The sequence below is a fragment of the Chrysochloris asiatica genome, unplaced genomic scaffold, assembly GCF_000296735.1.
Source record: "Chrysochloris asiatica unplaced genomic scaffold, ChrAsi1.0 scaffold00008, whole genome shotgun sequence".
Classification (NCBI taxonomy): Eukaryota; Metazoa; Chordata; class Mammalia; order Afrosoricida; family Chrysochloridae; genus Chrysochloris; species Chrysochloris asiatica.
This window is the reverse complement of record NW_006408526.1, coordinates 34,850,482-34,874,111: the sequence shown is the minus strand read 5'-3', so window position 1 is coordinate 34,874,111 and position 23,630 is coordinate 34,850,482. Positions and strand designations below refer to the sequence as shown.

The window sequence follows — 23,630 nt, the reverse complement described above, 5'->3', positions numbered from 1 at the left end:
TTTTACACTAATAAAATAACCCAATTTATGCGCTGGACTGCAAGGTTGGTTTGAGCCACAAGGTCAGTGATTCAAGCTCACCAGTTGCTCCTCAGAAATCCTATACAGGGTTGCTATGAGTTGGAAACAACTTAACAGCACACAACAACACTTTAAATTGTACTTGGGGGATACAAATGATTAATGGGCTCGATTATAACTAGAAGACTGGAGACCTTGAAAGAAAAGTCTTATGATCAACTTTCAAAAAACTCAGCCACTGAAAACCCTATGGAGCATTGTTCTATTTTGACACACACACACACACAGAATCACTATGAATCACAATAAATGTGACAGCAACTGGTTTGTATCTTCTTTTTGGCTTTTTGTTGTTGTGAAGTGCCGTCGAGTCAGTTCTAACCCATAGCGACCCTGTATAGGGTTTCCAAGGAGTAGATGGTGAGCTTGAACTGCCATCCTTGCAGTTCAAATGGCTTTGCAGTCTGGCACATTAACCACAGTGCCACACCTTATGTTAACAGAAAAAATAAAGGTAATTAAAATAAAACTAGATTCCTGGTGTGGCACTATAGGCTAAGCACCGGACTACTAGCTGCGATGTCAGCAGTTTAAACCCACCAGCCAGTTCACAGAAACCCTATATAGATGGCTATGAGTCGGGACTGACTTGATGGGCTTAACAACAATAACAGAATAGAACGAATTCCCAATTGGAGTCCTGGTGTGGCATTGCAGGATAAGCACTAGACTGGGAAGGTCAGTGGTTTAAACCTACCAGCTGCTCCTTACAGTTGCTACGAGTTGGAACCTAATCAATGGCACTTAACAATGCCCAATTCCCTATTATATGCAATTTTTTTCATGACCTGAAATAGGATTTCAAATATTCTAAATATCAAAAAGTATGAAAATGGAATAAATGTGAGGCAATTTTTCATCGGTCTTGGAAGGCCAATTCAATTTCACATTTGTTCGTATCATACTACATTCCTTTTTGCATAGGATTTGGTGCTCCAGGGCAGTTTTTAAGCACAGTCTGTTCAAGAGATGGATGCGCTCCAGGGAACTCTTCTCAGATATGGGCAGCCCTCCTTTTACTTCACCGCACTTTATTGTGCTCTGCAGATAATGCATTTTCACAAATTGAAGGCTTGTGGTAACTCTGCGTTGAGCAAGTCTATCGGTGTCATTTTCCCCGTAGTATTTGTTCACCTATGTCTCCGTGTCACAGTTTGGTTGAGTCTCACAATATTTCATAATGCTTTTCATAATAATATTGCATACTTAGTAGACTACACTATAATGCAAACATAACTTTTGTATGTACTGGGAAACCAAAACATTAGTGTGACTTGCTTTGTTTGGGATATTCACCATACTGCAGTGGTCTGGAACTGAATAACGCACAGTATCTCCCAGGTATGCCTGTAGTGCATTCATTATTCCTTTAAGGAAACAACAAACGCCTTGCATTTGAGCTAATTCAGACTCACCGCAACCCTGTGAGCAGTGAAATTGCTCCACAGGGTTTCCAAAACTATGATCTTTACAAAAGCAGACTGCCACATCTTTCTTGCCTTAGAGCAGCTAGTAGAGTTAGCTAGCTGCTGAGCGCTTAACCATTGTGCTCCCAAGGTTCCTAAGAGAAACAGGAAGGGAACAGAAAGCCAAACAACAACAGACCTGGCCACCACCAGCTTCCTTCGCTCCTCAGTGGTATATGGCTGCAGAAGAGGAATTCCTAATAATCTCACTTCTTCGAGTTTGGGGAATGAATTTAGTTTGTCAATGTCTTCCCAAGAATGCAAACCTAATTTGGGAAATACAGTGTTTAAGTAAATCCAGAAAAGCGTAAAAATAAGAAGATAAAACATAGCAAAAACATTTCAATGAATAATTTCTGAAATGTTAAAATGATCTTTTAACTAAAGCTAGAGAGATTGAAATTTTTACTTACTCAAGGAAAAAGTGAAATACAGTATAACACATAAAAATGTTTCTATAGTCTCTCTCCTATCCCTGTGATCCCAGTGGGTCAAGGAGATGGAGCCTTACTTCCAACATCTACTCTTTCACTTGTTTTCCACCAAAAGTGCTTGCAAAAGGGTCACTGCAGGTTTCAGCATGCAGGATGCATTCCATGACTAAACGGTAAAAAAAGACTGATGGGACCAACTCACTTCACTTAACTACCCAATCAAACAACAACAACAAAACAAAGAACCATAGTACTGATCAGAGTTAATTAATACTGCCATAATCAAAATTTTATCTGACAACTTCTAAAATGGGACAAGGTCAACAGAGCCAAAACTATTTACCATCTTTCAAACTGCCCTGATTTGGGGAACAGGGAAAACCAGTTCAAAATGATATTAAAATCAAACACATACACACACACACAAAATAAGGGCACATGCATTAAAAATTTTTCAGTACTAAAATGAAACTCTCCCTATAACTGTGAATAAATGTATCAACCCAGCCCATAATTGGCACTGGTGGAGAAAACACTCCTGTATAATGTAGCTGGTTAGTTTGGCAACACATTAACTCCATTTCAGAGTACAACATAGTCCCTTCCTACTTCTATCAATCTTCAGCAAAAGAAAGGACAGAGAAGCAATTTATAAGGGCGCTGGTGTATAACTATCCCAAGTCACAACAATCCTCTTCCTTTCAGAAAGGCATTTCCATCCAGAAGGAAGAACAGAGTTAGCTTAAGAGGCGCGGAATTAGGAAATAAATCGCTTCCTTAGGTAAAATGCTGTAATTAGGAAATAAATCGCTTCCTTAGGTAAAATGCTGGGTTTTAAAATTTATAACTGAAGCTTGCAAACTTACAACTGAAGTTTTACACTGTTTCAGATATAGGTTAAAGCTATTATTAGTTATGTAGTTGCTTTAAGAAATATGTTAAAAATATTCACTCCTGTGAAATCACAGAAAAGTACAGCAAATATTTGAAAAAGCACAGCAGGTTGGGATTGCTCACCCTAAATCAAGATAAAATGTTTACTCTACTACATAATTCTTTGTTTACACTGCCTTTTACTACCTAATACATCAGTTTCATTTCACTCCTTTCATAGCATGACACCTTTAGTATATAAATTACAAATTCTAATAAATACTAATTGGCATAGCAGTATATAAGAGCATTTATGAAAATGCCTTAGATTTAGCTAATCAACAGACATCTCCACAGTACCAATGAAAATTCATCCTATAAGAAGGTTGGGATATGACTGAAAGAAACATAGTTTGATTTTAATTCATACCTAAACTTAATCTGAATATAGAATGAGAAGAAGCCTGTACTAACCTGACTTATGAAGGCTGATGGAGCGGAGATTAGGGAATAACCTTGCCAGTGAATCATCAGGCTCCTCAATGGCATTCAAATGATTGTTGGCCAGGACAAGGGTATCCAGGGAAGGAAACATAACTCCTAACTTCCGTATTTCAGTCCAGTCTTGGAGGTTATTGTCTGTTATATGCAGTAGCTTAAGAGAGTGACAGCAAATAGAAGGACAAGACACTGTTTCATAGTCATTAAGGCACAGGAAAAGCTCCTCCAAACTGCAAAGAAAAAAGGAAATAAGTACATTGTTTAAAGCAGTGAAGTCTCTACGTTGCATTTATTTTCATTCAATTAATAAATGTGTTTGCTATTTGTGAATCTCTGCTACATGTTGTAAGGGAAACAAAGATTTCTTCCTAGAGCTCAAAACAAGACAAAACTTAAAATAAATAAAATAACTGGGAATTATATAGGCCCATGTGGTTACGAATCGCACTACTAACCTCAGAGACAGCAGTTCGAAACTACTAGCTGTTCCGCAGGAGAAAAATGAGGCTTTCTGCTCCCATAAAGATTTACAGCCTCGGAAACCCTGTACAGGGTGGCTATGAGTCTGAATAGACTCCACGGCACATAACAACAACAACATACTAAACTGGTATGGCGCTGTGGGTTAATGCGCTGGACTGCAAAGCCGTTTGAACTGCAAGGTCGGTGGCTCAAGCTCACCAGGGGCTCCTCATAAACCCTATAAAGGGTTGCTATGGGTCAGAACCGACTCAAGGCACTTAACAATAGCAACAAATACTAAAATAGGAGCTCTGGTAGCGTAGTGGTTACGAATCGGGCTGCTCACCTCAAGGTCAGCAGTTCAAAACTACCAGCTGTTCCATGGGATGAACGATGAAGCTTTCTGCTCACATAAAGATTTGCAGTCTCGGAAACCCTGTGCAGGGTCACTAAGAGTCGGAACCGACTCCATGGTACTTAATAACAACAAAATACTAATTTTATGCTTAAAAACTAAGTAATAAATTAAAGCAGCACTAATTGTGAGCACAGTACCAATTCATGTAACAATGAAACTAAAATTGAACTTAAAATAAAGGCCTTGAAGGACGGGATCATTTGAATCAGGTGAAAGGAGACAGAAAATTCCAGAAACAACATGAACAGCCATTTATTAAAAAGCCTACACTACATCAGACACTGTGCCAGACAATTTGCATTTCTTTTCTGTTTCTGCAAGGTAGGTACAATTATTCCATTTTACAGGCAAGGAAACTGAGCTCAAAGAGGTTAAGTAGCATACCAAAGGTCATATGGTTAGTAAATGGAACGGGAATTTAACAGCTCACTCTCTATATGTCCTGCTGCAGGATGCATTCAGCGAGGAAACTGTTTCATTCGAGTGAAAGTGAGAAACTAAGCTGGAATTAGTAAAGTGAGACCAGATTCTGAAGAGCTTTGATATTTTCCATTTTTAGTAAAAAAAACAAACAAGAACTTCCTATATTTCTTGGAACACATATGTACTAAACCTTGGAACACATATGTACTAAAACCTGACAGATATGAACAAAATGCAGAAAGCATTTCTAAACTGACAAATGAAAATACAATTTTTGCTTAAATTATTGAAAAGAATATCAAAATGCCCATTTTCCCATCAGGCCAGCTAGACACTTAATCATGTAAGAGTGAACATTTCAGAGATTACTGTGATTTTTTTTTTCTTCCCAAAGAAAAGGGCTAATGAGGCAAAATACTTAAATCAGGTAATCAGAAGATTAAAATGGAGAAAGGTTGGGTTGATTTAGAAGTGATACATACTTCTCAGGGGTATTTTCTAGCCAAAGGATGATATATCCTGTATTTTAGTGCTACTCAACACCTTGGACAGTATTCCAATGGAAATGTTACCAGATGACCCAAACACCATCATTCTAATGACTTCATTTTCTAACCTCATTCTTCACTCAATCTGTAGTTCTAGTATTTCTGAGATGGAAGATCAGCAGTAATTGTATGTAACAACACAGATGGCTACACAGCCCCCTCTCCATCATGCTGTCTGGGCTTACTCTGGTAACTCCTGAAGTATCATGTGGACCGTCTCCCAAGAAGCTTTGCTGTTGTTGAGCACAAGTTTGCGAACCCCAGAGAAGGACCCAGCATATGTTCTTTCTAAAACCGACAAATTCAGAGGGTTGGAACTCAGGTTTAGAAACTCCAACTGGGGAACATTTGACACAATTTTACTGACCTAGGGAGAAAATAAGAAGAGCATGTCAGGAATAATCAGAACTCTTAAACAGCAGTCATATACGTGAAAACCTAAGTGAATGGGTCTCCAGACAAACAACTACATAAATTAGGGAGTCTCGGTCAGTGATGGACCTGAGGGGGCTAAGTAATCTCCACAAAGCTTGGTAAATGATTTAATCTACTCTATGAAATAATGATATAACTGATCATCAATGGTACAAAAGAAAGAGTCCCTAAGCTGCCTTGAACAAAGTTTTTATTCTGTTCTATATGATGATGCTCTCTTTGATAAATGAGGAAAAGATGGTTTAGATGACATTTTAGACAACACAACCTAAGGTGCTGAGATTGGACCCTGCAGTTCTCTTTCACTATTCCCCTCCCCTGCTTCCCAGTACAACATTAAAGCCAATTAAATGTTTACTGAAGCTCTAGTAGCATAATGGTTATGAATCAGGCTGCTAATCTCAAGGTCAGCAGTTTGAAACTACCAGCAGTTCCGCAGGAGAAAGATAAAGCTTTCTGCTCCTGTAAAGACTTACAGCCTTGGAAACCCTATGCAGGGCTGCTTTGGGTCAGAATCGACTCAACAGTACTTAACAACAACAACAAAGATTTACAGAAGAGCACAGGATAGCAATTCATGTGCTCAAACCTCACAGTATGAGTCACAATTGTATAGTCATAATCACCTTTGAAAACATTTTCAGGTTGGTTCAAAGATGTAGCGACTTGAAAATATTTTTACTTCAAGACAAAAAGAATCTATACTGCATAATGAAAGAGACACCATGACCATCAATGTTACCACTTTAGTTAACAACTTCATAGGAGGAAATACAGAAGGAAATGAGCCTCACAGGCCTTAAGTATTTGCTCTGCCTAGTACTCCTCTCTTTAATATTGCTTATTCCATTCAATTCCCAAGAGAATGTGCAAGCTACACTACTTTCAGTTTAACAAACAAGGAAACATGAAGCTCAGAGATGGTAAATAATTTGACTAAGGTCTCACACTCAAAAAACTCAAATCTGAAATCTAAAAGTCACAGCAATGTTTCTTTCCAATATGCCACAACTAGTGAATCATCTAAATCTTAGCTTCATTTCCCCATTTCTGAAACATGGAAACTAAAATGGTACCCACTTAATGTAAAGGATAGGTGGTAAGGCTAATGAGATACACATTTAAAGCACTGAGCACAGCAATTGGTACTTCTTTTAGAAACCCGGTTTTTTATTCCACACCTATAGAAAGTAAACTCTATGAAAAATGGGATGTTGTTGTTGTTGTTATATGCTGTGGAGTCGGTTCCAACTCAAAGTGATCCTGTACAGGGTTTCCAAGGCTATAAATCTTTATGGGAGCAGAAATCCTCATCTTTCTTCCACGGAACAGCTGGTAGTTTCGAACTGCTGTCCCTGAGGTTCGCAGCCTGATTCGTAACCACTATGCTACCAGAGCTCCTCTATGCTACCAAAGCTCCTGAAAGGTGGGATAATACTCCATAAAAAACCCACTGCCTATGAGTTCCAAATCATAGCTACCCTCTAGGACAGAGTAGAATGAATAGCTCCCTAGGATTTCCAAGGCAGTCAAATCCTTATAAAAGCAGATAGTCTCATCTTTCTCCCATGGAGTGGTTAACTGTGCAATTAGCAGCACAATACTTAACCCACTACTTAGCCCATGGCTCCTTAACTATTGCATTGTACTTGTTAAGTGTCATAGTATTGCTCCTGGCTCAAAACCTTGTACATATACGGTTTCCTAGGCTTTAAACCTTTACAGAAGCACATCAATCTCCCATAGAATGGTTGGTAGGCTTGAACTGCTGACCTTGTAGTTTGCAGTCCAGTGCTTATCTTGTATAGCCACTGTGCTCTCTCAGTACTGCATGTTGTTGCTGTTAAGTGCCATCTAGTCGGTTCCTATTCATAGTGATCCTGTATAGGATTTCCAAAGAGTATCTGGTGAGTTTGAACTGCTGACCTTGCAGTTCAAACCAACCTTGAGGTCGAGTACATATTCTATGGCACCACACCAGGACTCCATACTACTGCATGTTGTTGTTGAAGTGCCACTGAGTCGGTTCTGACCCACAGCAACCCTGTATAGGGTTTCCAAGGAGCGGCTGGTGAGCTCGAACTGCCAACCTTGCAGTTCAAACGACTTTGAATTCCAGCGCATTAACCCACAAGTGCCATACCAGGACTCCTCCCTACTGCATTGTTGTTGTTATGTGCCGCGGGGTTGGTTCCGACTTACAGTGACCCTGCACAGGGTTTCCGAGTCTGTAAATCTTTACAGGAGCAGAAAGCCTCATCTTTCTCCAGCAGAACAGTTGGTAGTTGGCTGACCTTGGGGTTCACTGCCCAATTCATAACCACTACGCTACCAGAGCTCCTTTCCCTACTGCATGTTGTTGTTATGTGCCATGGAGTCAGTTCCGACTCATAGCGACCCTGTACAGGGTTTCCGAGGCTGTAAATCTTTACGGGAGCAGAACACCTCATCTTTCTCCCACGGAGCAGCTGGTAGTTTCGAACTGCTGACATTAAGGTTCCCAGCCCGATTCATAACCACTACGCTACCAGAGCTCCTTACTGCATAGTGGGCACTTAATAGCACAAAATCATTCAATACATGTAACTACTACTGGTAAGTATAATAAGGAGCCCTCATTCTGATGCTAACAGAAAAACTGGCTCTTCAAGCACACTAGCTGCTCCGAGGAAGAAAGGTATGGAAGTCTGCTTCCGTAAAGACTTACAGCCTGTGGAATCCCATGGAGCAGTTCTACTCTGTCCTAGTCACAATCAACGTGTTCTTTTGGTTATGTGGTTGTTGAGTGCCATCGAGTTGATTCCGACTTGTAGTAACCCTACAGAGGGTTTCTGAAGATGGCCGATGGGTTTGAACTGCCAACCTAAGCAGTTAACTTATGGTTAGGGGTCCAGTTCTTATCCTATAGCACCACTGGTTGTACATCAAAACCACGGTTCAAATTTTAAGAATAAATTGGCTTAAGAATAAATTGGCTTCCAGGTTCCCCCATACTGAGCCAGAAGCTTCACAGGTAGAACCTAGACATTCATTTCTTTTTAGAGTTCCATAGGAAATGCCAAAGGACATCTAGGGTTGAGAACTCTTGGTAGGAAGAAAAAGCCATCTGTACTTTAAATCAGATGTAGTACTGTGTACTGTCCAGTCCAGGAGCTCTAAAGTCAAGTAGAAGTCAATTCCTTCCAAGAATGTTCCAAGAAGTATGTTCTGAGAATGGTTTTTACACACATTATTTCATCTACTATACCACTAGCCCTTTGAAGTGGATGCCATTTTGATCCTCACTTTACAAATGAAGAAATGAGCTGTCTTTTGGAGAAAAAGTACTATCTTCAGTTTAAAATATTCCTTATGTACCAGTAAGGAATTCATACCAGTCTGCACATATTCTCTAGTTTGATGTCCTTTGTGACCAAATGCATAGTACATTTTGAATCGATGGCCTAGGACTTAAGAGTTTAGTATGCGGCCATGATACAATTTAATTTCCTGCACAAAGACCAAACCCCCACTGTCACTCTGCCATGTGAAGGACTTTCATATGGAAGATGATGGCTAGCTTTACCTCACCTCTTTTAAGGACAGAAAAAGATGAAGGGGAATTATGCTCTAAGTAAAGCATTAACAATAATTTTTGTACAACCCCAGTTAAATTAACAACAAACTATAAACTCTTGGCTAACCACAATCTTCCGTATTTTATTTTTATTATAAAGAAGAAAATACAAGAAAAAAAGTGTTAATAAAAGAGTTTTTAAAGCAATTTCTGGGGGATTTCTCAAAATTTCACTTTTTTTCTGTACTTTTGGATAGCACATGCATGTTAATTAAAGTGTCTCAAAAGACAATGAAGTAGATTAATATAAACTGAAGAACACTAGGTTACAGATTTTTCTTCAACAAGAAAGCTGTGTTAAAATTTATATAGTATTCAGTATCTACTGGGTGAGTAAATGCTGAATTTTATCAGCAGCCCTGTCTTATGGGTGAGTAAAACAGAAGCGCCAAAGTATTAAATGAATTGCTCAAGATCACTGAGAAAGTTGGAGCAAGTGGCCTTGATTAATCCTTAAGATACAATCATTTAATTCATGATTCCATTCAACAGGTATTTGAGTGCCTACTATGATGAGTGGTGGTGACAAAAAGACAAAAACTGTATTTTGAATACATTCACATTCTAGTAGGAAAACTGTCAAGTAAGCAAGTGATTACAATATATTATGATCTGGCTGAGAGTCAGGACAAGTTAACAGAACAAAAGCCATTTGAGCCAAATCTTGAGGAAGTAACAGAAGTGACCAGGTGGGCAAGAAGAGAAGATGAACAGTGGATCCCAAATGAATAAGGTTTACCATAAATAAAATCTTCTGGCTCAAGATGGAGAATAAAACTCTAGAAATTGCAAAGGGCCATATGATGAAGGACTGTCCTTAAACAGTTCAGACCTCAGCTTCTAGGCAATGAAAAGTAAATGAAGGATTTCAAGCAGCAAAGTGTCATAATTATGTACCTTATTAAAAGGAACCTGGCAACAATGTAGAAGATAGCTTAGGGAAAGCAAGATAAAACTAGAGGCAGGGAACCCCATTGGGAAATGGTTCCAATAGTCTGTGCAAGAAATAAGAGCCTAAATTAAGGCAGGAAAATGAATCCAAGAGAAAGAACTATTTTTCCCTTATTCTTAAAGGTTATCTTCTATCCACTAATGGTAGGTTATGTCAAAATAATAAGAGAAAATGCTGTTACTGTTTATTTGTTTCAGAGTTACACCAAAATAAAAAGATATCATTTGTGTTAAACCACAACAGAGATTTAGTAATAAAGGAAAAATTCTAAAACATTTGGAACAAATTTCAATAATAACAATATATTTTTATAATTTTAGGTTTATGCTCAAGCAATTGTATGTCAATTTATAGTAATAAATATGAAACTAATTGTAGAGAACAAACACATGCTATATAAACTATTTTTTTTTAATATGTAGAATTTGTTACATTGTTAAGAGTATAAACCTCTGTAATCCTATTAACCTCTTGATGCCTGGAATAAAGTTCCTCAGTGGTTTTTACACTGAGGAAAAACAAATTAGTAATAACAAAGCTTACTGAAAAATCACCACAGAAATAAGGTTGAAGCAATCAGTTATTTAAGACATGCAACCAGACTCTCAAGTGAGACAAAGAATTCAGTATAATAATATCAACAACAGACAGTGGTTATTACTGCACTTTGGTGAAATGCAGCAATATAACAACTATACCTCAAGCCAGTCTTCAAGTTTGTTGTCAGAAAGGTCTAGCTCTGATACATGAGCACAGAAGGCAGCGATTTCTTTTTCATCTCCTGCACACGTTATTCCACAGCTGTTCAACACCAGTACACTTGGGAGGTTGAGGCGATCTGAATCAAGGGAAACAGACACTTTCTATGTTAGCCTAAACATTGTCTACATATGTTCAGCCCCTAGGAATCGTCAAGAAGTAAAAACCAAACTACACAAAATTACACAAGGACCTGAAAGCTTCAGGATATAATGGGATCCAAGAGTACTTCTAAGGGGCGATAGTCAATTACAACCCAGGGGAGATCAGAAAGCACTGGAGCAGTACCATCCAAGTCTTCCAGGGTTTAACTCCCAGAAGGATTGTTCACCACAATCACCAACAGCAGAGTCATCATCTGAATACTAGACTGTAGTATCATCGGAACATCAGACCCATGCCAATTCTGGTCTGCACAACTCCTGCCTTATTAGCCTCAGTTCTTTCTTTTCTTAAATTTACTTTAAAAGTATCACTCTGGAGATCATTTTTCTCTCTGATGCTTTATCTTCACCATTTGCTATCTGTGGAATTATCACAATTAAGTAGTCTATCCTTCAAGTTCATATCATTCAGGAAATCTTCCTTACTTAAGTGGCTCCAATTAAAAACTCAACATCTTTTTTCTTATACTTGTCCATCAGTCAGCCTCTATTTCATATCCAAATAGAATGTGTCCCTTCTGAAAATTAACTTCATTTAAAAAATAATTACCTTAAGAGAAAATCAAAGTGTTTCAGAATCTTAAGTCTGGACAAACTGGGATAGCAAGTCTCTGTTGCTAGGTATAAAAATACATGAGCCAATCAAACCATTCTTACTACTGACATAAAAAGGAGAAATCTGAGACTTCAGCCACTCTTTTCCCCATTTGTCATAATAAAAGGACTTATGAAGGTAAATTTTATGAACAAAGCCTCCAAATTATACCATTTTTAACTTAGTACTTTTTAGTATCAAATTTCTTAGAAAGGGAGTGGCTCCTGAAAAACAGATTACCAAGAAAGAACTAGCCCACATTCATTAACTTTTGATTACAGGAACTAAAACTTAGATTCAATATTAATTCCACATAGTTACAAAGAACTACTTCCAAGGATTGTTAATTGTAATAGTAAACTAAAAGGCTGGCAAAAAATGCATTTTACTCATTTCTAGTTGTAGATTGTTGCTCATACCAAAATCCCTCTCCTAAAATGCCTCTGTCTCCTCTTCTAACCAAATTCTACTCATTCTTGCAGGACTACTTCACGTCTCAGTTTTGAAACCTTTCCTGACTCTAATAATTAGCCCTTTTCTAAATTTCTTCCCCTAGTTCTGTGCCACTCATCTGGCTCACATAAACTAACTGGTATCATATCTTTGAAGGAGCTCTGGTAGTGTAGTGGTTACGAATCGAGCTGCGAACCACAAGGTCAGCAGTTCGAAACTACCAGCTATTCCGCGGGAGAAAGATGAGGCTTTCTGCTCCCGTAAAGATTTACAGCCTCGGAAACCTTGTACAGGGTCATTTTGAGTCAGAACTGACTCCACAGCACATAACAACAATAACAACATTCTATCTTTGAAAATATAAGGTCCTTGAAGGCACAGATCATCCTTGTCCTGCTTTGTACCCTCCAAGTTCTTTGAAAGAAAAGACATTTAAAATATTATCACTCCAATATTATTCTTGACTTATAAGTGCACCTAGAATGCCTTTGGACCCATACGGAGCTAAGAAAGTCCTGCCAGGTTCTTAAATAAACTGAAATCATAACAAGAGGGAAAGGCTATTTAACTCATCATTTCAAATAAAAGCAATCATTTGGAAAGAAGGCACCATTGTGACTTAACCCCTTAAGTGTTGTTGCTGTTGTTTCAGAGTTACCATCTAACTGGTTCAGACTCATAGTGATCGTAGGTGTGCAAAATAGAATTGCTCCAGAGGATTTTCAAGGCTCTGACATTTCAGAAGCAGACTGCCAGCCCTGTCTTCATGGCACTTGTCAATAGGCTCGATCCACCAATCTTTCAGCTAGTAGTTGAGTGTTTAACTAAACAAGCTTCAGTGAGTAAATGGTGTTAATCCCATTTTTCTTACCTTTCATGGGGGAGCCCTGAGGTGTGGCTGGGACATGGACTCCCATCCCAGGACCACGGCGGTAAGGAAAGTTCTCAGGACTGTATTTTTCACATAATACTTGCATAAAACTTCTCCCACTAGGTTGATCCATCTTTCTTTCCTAAAAGTCTACAAGAAACTAAGAAATCATCAAAATTACTTATTTACAAAATTATTACCTAAGCAATATTTATTGAGAACCAATGATTTAAAAGGCACTAGGCTGGGCATCACGCACATAGAACACATGGTCACTACCCCCAGGAACTCATTGTGGTGGAGTCTTTACACTAAAAATGCAGACAAATAACAGCATCACAGGTTAGCACATGAAAGCTGCAGTACAGATGAAACGTGCCACAAAATTTAGAAGAGAAAGAGATTACTTCCAAGCAAGAATAACATGAAGACTTTTGGCAGGAGTACAGAGCTCATGTGGTAATAGGAAAAAGGACTACAAGGCTGAACACACCAAGCTTAACAGTTTGAACTGAATCCTTTAAACACATACATTCACAGACACTTGAAATTTCTACACGAATGAACAAATAACATTAAAAGTGATGTTTTGTACTTTCACAGAGATGGAGAGAACATGAAGACACTAGAGCTGGGTAACAGAGAATTGTAGTTCATTAACAACTACAACAAGAATAAAAATTAAAGAAAGGAGAAAGACCTTTTGGTGAGAAATAATTAGGCCCATATTTAAGTGTGGTGAACAGGTCAGTAACATGATACAAGTTGCTTTAGACAATTTACTTTTAATCACTTTTTTTCTTGTAAGCAAAAGTACAGAAATTACAACTTTTAAGTAATAAAGTACTTTTAAAAAGACATATGCTCTTTCCTATATGCACATGTATCTTATTCATTGCTCAAGAACAATCAAGTTAACCAACCATTCTGTTGTTGTTGTTTTCTAAAACAATGGTCATCAATTCACCTCTGACTCATGGCAATCCCATGTGTGTCAGAGGAGAACTGTAATTCATACACTTTTTTTCAGAGGTACCACATCTTCAAGAACCAAATGGACTGAAGGAAGTATTCCAAGCTACACTGAATGCACTGAGAAAAACAAGGGTCCAGGTCTTGATGAAATAAAAATTGAAATCTTTCAACAAACTAATACAAACACTGGAGGCGCTTATGCCAAGAAATTTGGAAGATGACTAACTGGTTAACAGATTGGAAAAGATCCATATATGTGGCCATTCCAAAGAAAGGTGACCCAATGGAAGTGGAACCCTCCCAAATAACATCAGCAGTAACACATGTAAGAAACTTTTGCTAAAGATAATTCAAAAACAGTTGCAGCAATACATTGACAGGGAGTTACCAGAAATTCAAGTCAGATTCAGAAGATGGCAAGATGGATAACACTGCTAACATCAGCTAGATCTTGACTAAATATAGAAAACAACAAAAAGATGTTCACTTGTGTTCTAGCTACTATGCTAAGACATTCCACTGTGTGGATCATAACAAACTATGGATAAACACTCTGAAGAATGGAATTTCAGAACACTTCATTGTGTTCATAAGAAACCTGTACAAAGACCAAGAGGCAGTCAGTCATTGAACAGAAAAAGGGCACATTGAGTGGTTTAAAATCAGGAAAGGTATGCACCATGATTGTATTCTTTCACCATATTTATTCAGTCTGCATGCTGAGCAAATAATCCAAAAAGCTGGACTCTATGAAGAACATGGCATCAGAATTAGAGAAAGCCTCATTAACAACCTGTGATATGCAGATGATTCAACCTTACTTGCTGGGAGTAAAGAGGACTTTACGTACATACTGATGAAGAGACTACATAGCCTTCAGTATTGATTGCACCTCAATGTACAGAAAATGAAAATTCTCACAATTCAACCAATAAGTACCATCATAATAAACGGAGACAAAAAGGAAGTTGTCAAAGACTTCATTCAATTTGCTTGGATAGACAATTAATGTTCATGGAAGCAGCAGTACAGAAACCAGTGGATCTATTTCATTAGGCAAATCTTATGCAAAAGACCCCTCTAAAGTGTTCAAGAGCAAAGATGTCAGTTTGGGGACTAAGGTTCGCCTGATCCAAGCCAAGGTATTTTCAAGAGCCTCATCTGCATGTGAAAGTTGGACAATGAATAAAGAAGACTGTAGAAGAATTGATGAATTTGAATTAGGGTGCTGGCAAAGAATATCAAATATATCATGAACTGCCAGAAGGATAAACAAATCTGTGTTGGAAGTAGAACCACCTGATTGCTCCTTGAAAGCAAAATGGTGAAACTTCATTGGATATGTTGTCAGGAAGGATCAGTTCCCAAAGAAGGACATCACGCTTGGTAAAGGAAAGGATCACTGAGAAAAATGAAGACCCCCAAGGAAATGACTTGACACAGTGGCAGCAACAATGGACTCAATTATAACAATTGTGAGGATGGCACAGGACTGGGCAATGTTTTACTGTGTTGTACAAAGGGTCACTCTGAGTTGATAGTACTTAGCAACAACGAGAAAGTATAGTGGAATATTTGGTCATGGCCAATGAAGGAAAACAGGAACAGACTGATAAATTATTCACAAAGTGGATAATTTATCACCATAACTGGAAAAGGGAAAATTATGGGTCAAAGCCCTGGAATGAGAGACTCAGAAGAGATGTAGTGAGTCCTTGCAGGAGCCTGATCCATGATACCGGATTACTGACAGACTGTAGGGGACCTCACAAATTCAGAGATTTGTGTGGTTGGCTGGCATCTTTGAGCAGCACACTGCCATTTTTGAAGCCCTGCTTTAATTTATGTAAATTTGCCCTCACTTAGAATTGACAGAACCAACCACTACTTGCAATAGATTCGTCATCACAATCACTTTCACTTGTTGCATGCACTGCTTTAAAATCACTAAAAAGGCTTGGAGCCTTTTCTTGCATGAATGTAAGGCTAAATAAGAACCATACACACCTGTTCTGACTGATCTACATATTCTTAAAGACATAGTAACAGACCTCATTCATAATCTGGGGACTGCCTTTATCTAAATAGGACCCTAAGGTCTTATAAACCTGACCTTTAACCTATAGGAAACTGGAAGAAATGAAAAGGTTTTAGAGGAGGGAATACAACAATCAAATAGTGTTAGAAATCTCACCATGGCAATTATGTGGTGATAAATATTTGGTACTGTGTGTTAATGTGCTGAACTGCAATGTTGATTGATTTTCAAGGTCAGCAGTTCAAGCTCACCAGCTGCTCTTTGGAAACCCAATACAGGGTCGCTATGGGTCAGACTCGACGGCAGTAAACAACAACAACGATGAAGGAAGACAGGATTTTAAAAGCTTGCAAGTGGCCATCCAGTGAACAGCAACTGGTGTCTAATCACCTGGAACAAGGAAGAACAGTTGGACGGTATGGAATGTATGGCTTATTGTCTCCATGAACAACTGCCCCCTTTGCCAAAAACTGGATGCCTAGCTACCATTACTGAACATTCTGGTTAAGTACTCTTTAGCAGAATCATAGTCAAATGGGGGGAAATGCAGAATAGAATTTCAAATTCTCATAGACTCCAGAGTTCCAGGAACCCATGGAGGCCAGATAAATCCCTGAAACTACTGCCCTGAGGTAACTCTTACACCTTAAACCAAAACTATCTTAAAACCACATTGTTTTAGGTTAACTTAACTAGTAAAATCTGCCTTGCACATTATGCTCTTTTAAGATCTACATGGGATCAAATTGACAACAGCTACTTGAAAAATTATATACTTTGAGGGGCAGTGAGTTTATGTCAATGGGGAAAGAACAACACAGAAAAGGTGAAATGGTTATACTACTCCAAGAATATAACCAATGTCACATAATTACACATGTAGAAACTACTGGATTACACATCCAAACACCTAGGTATCCTCAGTTGCTATCAAACAAGTACTTTATGTTCCCAATCATAGGTAAGTTCAAAATTAGTAAGAAACTCAACACAACTGACAACAGGAAATAGGCCACATCTGACCACTAACACTGTAATATACAAGATAAAGCCTTATGTTGGTAGGCAAGACCAAATACTGGACCAAGAAACATCATAGTAAAGTAGCATGCTTCATAAGTGTGAACATTACTTGCCTTCCTCACCACTTCCAAAAGAAATAAACACTATCTCATGTTGTTTTTGTAAAGTGCTGTCAGGTCAGTTCTGACTCATAGTGACTCTGTATAGGGTTTCCGAGGCTGTAAATCTTTGCAGAAGCAGAAAGCCTCATCTTGATCCCAGGGAGCAGCTGGTGGGCTCGAACCACTGACCTTGCGGTTCATGGTCCATTACAGAATCTCTATGTTCCCCACTACCTTATTGGTGGTGGTGTTGTGAGGTGCTGTCGAGTGGATTCTGACTCATAGTGACCTTATGCACAACAGAATGAAACACTGTCCAGTCCTGTACCATCCTCACGAAGTCCCAAAATATACATTTTAAATCTATAAAAATGGATTTATTTACTTATATATGCATAGACTACTTCTATAAGGATAAACAAAAATTAGTAAAGTTAGTACCAATGGTTGAATCCAGAGAAAGGAAATCCGAAGCAGGATTGGAAGGAGCTTTGCATTGCACTGCTTGCCCTTTTGAATCATTTGAACTTGCCATCTGCACTCATCTTCTATATAAAATGTAAAAGCATTTTGAGTGATATGTACGGGGATGAACTAATGATTTGTCAAAGCATTTCTGAATCTCTCCCTGCTACCCATTTTCTATGAAGAAGTCGTGCACACTGGACTATGTAGAATATAAAATAATAATTGTAAAAGGAAATGAGGATCCAGGAAAGAAAAAAGAAGTAAAATGGAGGGCAGCACAGATATAAATGCTTCTGGGTGGCAGTGCTGAGAGAGACATGACAGCAGAAACAAAGCACACCTGGGGCCTCAGAACTCCACTCCAATGAAAATGAGGAGAGCACTTGAGATGAAGGTTAATAGGACAGAGCCAGAGCAGACTGCGCTGCTAGATCCTACCAAGGGTTTAAAAAAAAGAAAGCAAACGCCACACTGTAGACTGCACAAAAGAGTTGGATGAATACCTTCAGACTTGACCAGTTTCTCTTCTTTTGTAAGCAAAAAAAAATGTGGTAATAAAATTACCCAAATCTTTCATCTAAATTATCCAAATTTTATTAAATTATTCTGACTTTGGAGCTATTAAGTATACCAGGAGGCAGAGGATAACAAAGGATCAAGCCTTTAACAAAGAGTGGTGCTTCATGCAGCAGAAAGGTACTCCCTTAAGGCTCCAAGTTACTGGGATAATAGATAATTGGGAATTATTTTCGAGTTTTGAAAAATAACATAATAATTCAAAATGTGCATTACTTTTGGATAGTGGCTAAATCTTCAGTAAGAGTTTTCATAGCTTGAAAATTATAGAGAGGAGGAAATTACTCTCAAGTAGTTTAAATTAAGAAACGCTGGTGGCATTGTTAGAAACCGGGCTACTAACCACAGATTGGAAGTTCAAACCCACCACCTGCTCTGTAGGAGAAAGATGAGGATTTATAGTCTCAGAAACTATATGTAGGATTTCTGAGTCAGTATCAATATGATTGCAATTTTTTTTTAAATTTATTTTCAGTTATCTGATGTAGACTGATTTATAAAGAACCATCTATTCATTAAAGAAGAGAAGAAATAAATAATTTGGCAAAGTTACCTGGCCAATATTATGCTACCAAATATTTGAAAACAAAACTTTTTAAAAACTGTGTAATTGCAGTGCAATTGTTTTTCTTTATATATGGCCTTTCTGGCCTTGGATTTGTAATTCTGAAAATGATTGGTTGGGCCATAGTCTACCCTATTTTATATCCTCTGAATGAACTGATTGACTTGTTATTCAAATAGTGATTTGAAAATCCACCCAATTGGGTTGACTAACTTGTAGTCCACTGAGGGGATTGGTTATTCTTGCTCCTGCTGAAAATTCACAAGTTTGCTTATCTAAGCAGGCAGTCACATAGATGTTTTCCAGAGAAACAAAGAAAAGAGGGGTGAAGAGAGAAGGGAGGAGGATACCACCTAAAAGGGCTGCAACATGGGTCAAGAACTGTACCACTAAAGATAATGTGAGATGGAGCAAAATGGCACCAACTACAGTAGAGCTGAGAGAGATGGAGAAATGTGGACAGCAGTTAGAACAGCAGGAACCAAGAGACCGGCAGATGGTGGTGTTGACAAGTCAGCCCGGAGAGCAGAGCAGTGAGATCATTAACAGAGCTGGGCAGCCCACAAAATCTAGGCCTGTGCAGGTGGACACTTGAGCAGAGCAATGGAGTATAGAGGCAGAGTTGGCCTGCCTTTGGTAGCGGAACTGGCTGTGCTGAGAACTATAATCCTGGGCTGAGTGGGAACCAGGCAGGAGGGTCAAGACAAAGCTGAGAGAAGCCCTGACCAGAAGGGGGGATGAGCAACTGAGAGGCTCAGCTAGCATGGCCAAGAAGGGTTGGCATATAGCACAGCCAAGAAGCTGAGAAAGCTGTCCTAGATGGAAGCTGTTTTGATTTACAAAGTTTATCCTGTACTAAATTCTATCCCGTTATTTCCAAGTTGACTCTGCTCCTGAGTTGTAGCCTGCTACTTCCATAACAAATCACATGGCCATGAGTATGGTCTGCGTTGAGTGTGGCCACTGCCCTGAATTACTGAACCCAGTGTGAAGTAGAGGGTGGTATGGATGGAATGGATGATGACCAGCTTTACGCTGATCTTGATTTTTATCCCTCTGGAATCTGGATGAGTTCTGATTATAGTGAGATTACTATAATCAACACCCTTTCATGAAAAAAAAATACTCAGTAGCACCTGTGATATTAAAAGCTCCTCAGCGGCTGTCTAAGGTGCAGCTATTGGTCTCTTCATGTGCACACACACACACACACAAAAGAAGATGAGAAATGAAGATGCTTGGAATCAATTAGCCCAATAGACTAATGGAACATGTGAACATCAGTCGCCATGACTAAGGCCAAATGAACTAGAAGGTACCCAGCTACCACTACCAACTGTTCTAACAGGGATCACATTAGAAGGTCCAGGATAGAACAGCAGAGTATATGCAAAAAACCTCAAAATTATTTTAAAAAACAAAACCAAAAAACATCAGGCTTACCTGTCAGAAAGTGACTGTCGGAACCTGAGACCACGGCCCTCGATCTCCCTTCAGATCTGGAAAGGAACTCACCCTCATGGCCTTTCAGCTAAGCAGTAAATAGGTACATAGGGGGAACAACAGGATTTGTAACGTATGCTCACTATGAGTCAGCCATTCAAAACCAAAGGTAGAATAGAGATAGGAACCTCAGAAATACAGGATAACTGCTGTTCCAATGGAGGGGATACAATTATTGAGATGAAGCAGTGTGTTTACTTGTTGAATGTAAAACTGATGATCTTGTCTGTAAACCTTCACTCAATTCACAATAAAAAGTACTCTGCAAACTAGGAGCAGAAGGGAATTTCTCAACATGAGAAAGGGCACTTAGAACAACACACAGCTAACATACTCACAGTGGTTAAAGACTGATATCATTTTCCACAAGATAAGGAATAAGACAAGGATGCCCGTTGTTTGTTTGTTTCTTTTACCATTACTAGGTGTGGCATTGTAGGATAAGTACTGGACTGCTAACCTAAAAGTCAGCGGTTCTAACCAAGCAGTCATGCCTTGAAAACAGTATGGTGTTGTTATGTGCCACGGAGTCGGTTCCAACTCATAGCGACCCTGCATAGCGTTTCCAAGGCTGTAAATCTTTACGGGAGCAGAACGTCTCATCTTTCTCCTGCGGAACAGCTGGTAGTCTCGAACTGCTGAACTTGTGGTGCACAACCTGATTAGTAACCACTACGCTACCAGAGCTCCTTTGAAAACAGTATACTGGGCTGCTATGAGTCAGAAAGGACTGAACAGCACTTTAACAACAGCATTCAACATTGTGGCTCAGTGGTAGAATTCTCATCTTCCGTGGAAGGTGACCTGATTTCCATTTATGAGTACCTAGTAACTGTCTGTCAGTGGAAGTCTGCATATTTATATGATGCTGAATAGGTGTAAGTGGAGCTTCCAGACTATGAAAGACTGGAAAGGAATGTCTGGAAATCTACTTTCAAAAATCAGCCAATGACTACTTAGACATTGCTGTTGTTGTTATTATGTGCCATGGAGTCGGTTCCAACTCATAGTGACCCTGTACAGGGTTTCCGAAGCTGTAAATCTTTACGGGAGCAGAAAGCCTCATCTTTCTCCCACGAAATAGCTGGTAGTTTCGAACTGCTGACCTTGTGGTTCGCAGCCCGATTCGTAACCACTACGCTAAAGAGTGGCTACCTAAAATGAGGGGGATGTAAAGGGATGAAGTGACTGGCTTACAAGTTTTCAAGAGGGAGTTTAGATTCAGAGTGGGGGGGGGTGGAGAGGTAGAATCCCCAATGAGTCGTTTTCATTCTGTCTAGACAGGTCTAGTAAAAGGAGATGGGGACAAGACTCTTATGATTCAATAGTGAGTAACTGTTACCATAACTAATTGTGATTGTCACAACTGAAAGGTAGATATTTTATAGCAAAAAGGGGTGAATGGTTGATCTTACAGTGCCAGAGTGGAGGACCCTGGGACCATCAAGGGAGAAGAATGGGAGCAGAGTATGGGACCCTACCCAGAGAAGCAGAGACACCAGAGATTGAAGCAGAGAGGATGACATGGAGAGGACTCTAGATTCATGGAGGGAGAGGGGATATATGCTGGCAGCCAGGGAGCAGGCTTGCAGGGTGTGCCCTTTGGCCGTTTGAATGATTGTATATTCCTGAGTGTCTTGGTGCACATCCAAAAAAAAAACCAAAGGGAAAAATAGAAGCAAATATTACTGAATTATGAAGCATGCAGGGGAATGTAATCACTGCAATGAAACAAATACAATTGTAATCACTGCAATGAAACGGATATGATAGGATGAGTGTAAAACTGATGTTTCCCCAAGTAAACGATCACTCGATTCACAATAGAAACTTAAAAAAAAAAATTAAAAAATCAGCCAATGAAAATTCTATAGTTCACAACAATCCAATCCACATGTGATTGTTATAACTCAAGAAACAATTTCACAGCAACTAACAGCAACATTCAAGATTGGACTGAAATTTTACTAGGCACAGCAACTAGGTAATGACAAAGAAGAAGAAGACTAAAAGACATTCAAATCAGATAAAGTAAAACTTTCTCTTTGTAGATGGCATGATCCAATATATAGAAAAATTCCAAAGAACCCTCAAGAAAGTAAATTGCTAATTAATGAATGCAGCAATGCTGCAGCTACAAGATCAGCACTCAAAAATCAGTTGTCTTTCTATACAGCAGCAAAAAAATTAGCTAAAGACGGATATCAAGAAAACAATTGTACAATACCATTAAAAAAAAGAAGAAAAATGCTTAGGAATAAATTTAACAAGGGAGGTGAAAGATTTGCATACTGAAAATTATAAAACATTGCTTAAAGAAATTAAAGAAGACCTAAATAAATAGAAAGATATCCCGTGCTCATGGGTTGACAGACTTATACAGACAATATTATTAAGAGTTCAGAATTCCTCAAAATGGTCTAAGATACAATGCAGTTCCTATCAAAAGGTCTAAATGCTTTTTCTTTCCTTTTTTCCCCTCCAGAAATAGAAAAGCAAATTCTTAAATTCATATAGAAATGTAAGCAATGCCAAATAGCCAAAGCAATTTTGAAAAAAGAACTCACATCTCCTGATTTCAAAGCATGCTGTTAAGCTGCACTAATCAAAACCACCTAGTAATGGTACAAGACTAGATGCATGTAACAAAGTAATAGAAATGAGACCAGAAAGACACCTAAGAATCAATCTATAGTTAACAGATTTTCAACAAGGGTGCCAAATCCATCCAGTAGCAGGGCGATAGGGAGAACAGTGTCTTCAAGAAATGGTGGTGTTGTTGTTAGGTGCCATCGAGTTGGTACCAACTCATAAAGACCCTATGTACAACAGAACGAAACACTACCCGATCCTGAGCCAACCTCACTATTGTTGCCACGCTTGAGCCCATTGAAGCTGCCACTTGGCCAATCCATCTCACTGGGGGTCTTCCTCTTTTTCTCTGATCCTCCACCTTACCAAACATGATATCCTTCTCCAGTGACTGTTCCCTCCTGACAACATGTCTGAAGTATGAGAGACAACGTTTGGCCATCCTGGCCTCCAAGGAGGACTCTGGCTGCACTTCTTCCAACACAGATCTGTTGGTTCTTTCAGCAGCCCATGGCACTTTCAATATTCTCCTTCAACACCATAACTCAAAGGCATCACTTCTTCTACAGTCTTCCTTATTCACTGTACAGCTTTCGCATGTATACAAGGTTATTGAAAATACCATGGCTTGGGTCAGGCGCACCTTTGTCTTCAAGCTGACATCTTTATCTTTGCTCTTCAACACTTTAAAAAGGTCTTGTGCAGCAGATTTGCCTAATGCAATACATTGTTTGGTTT

General features: G+C 38.9%; 1 protein-coding gene across 1 annotated transcript in view; it reads right to left on the bottom strand.

Annotated features, from left to right (window-relative positions):
- TBCEL (tubulin folding cofactor E-like) overlaps positions 1-23,630 on the bottom strand; it is an 86,184-nt gene that overhangs the window by 33,129 nt on the left and 29,425 nt on the right. The window contains exons 2-6 of the mRNA XM_006833922.1: positions 13,052-13,201; positions 10,908-11,047; positions 5,392-5,573; positions 3,329-3,585; positions 1,687-1,813 (exon numbers count right to left, since the gene is read on the bottom strand). Coding sequence (XP_006833985.1) covers positions 1,687-1,813; positions 3,329-3,585; positions 5,392-5,573; positions 10,908-11,047; positions 13,052-13,184 — 839 coding nt within the window. The 5' untranslated portion in view covers positions 13,185-13,201. The remainder of the gene's footprint in view (positions 1-1,686; positions 1,814-3,328; positions 3,586-5,391; positions 5,574-10,907; positions 11,048-13,051; positions 13,202-23,630) is intronic.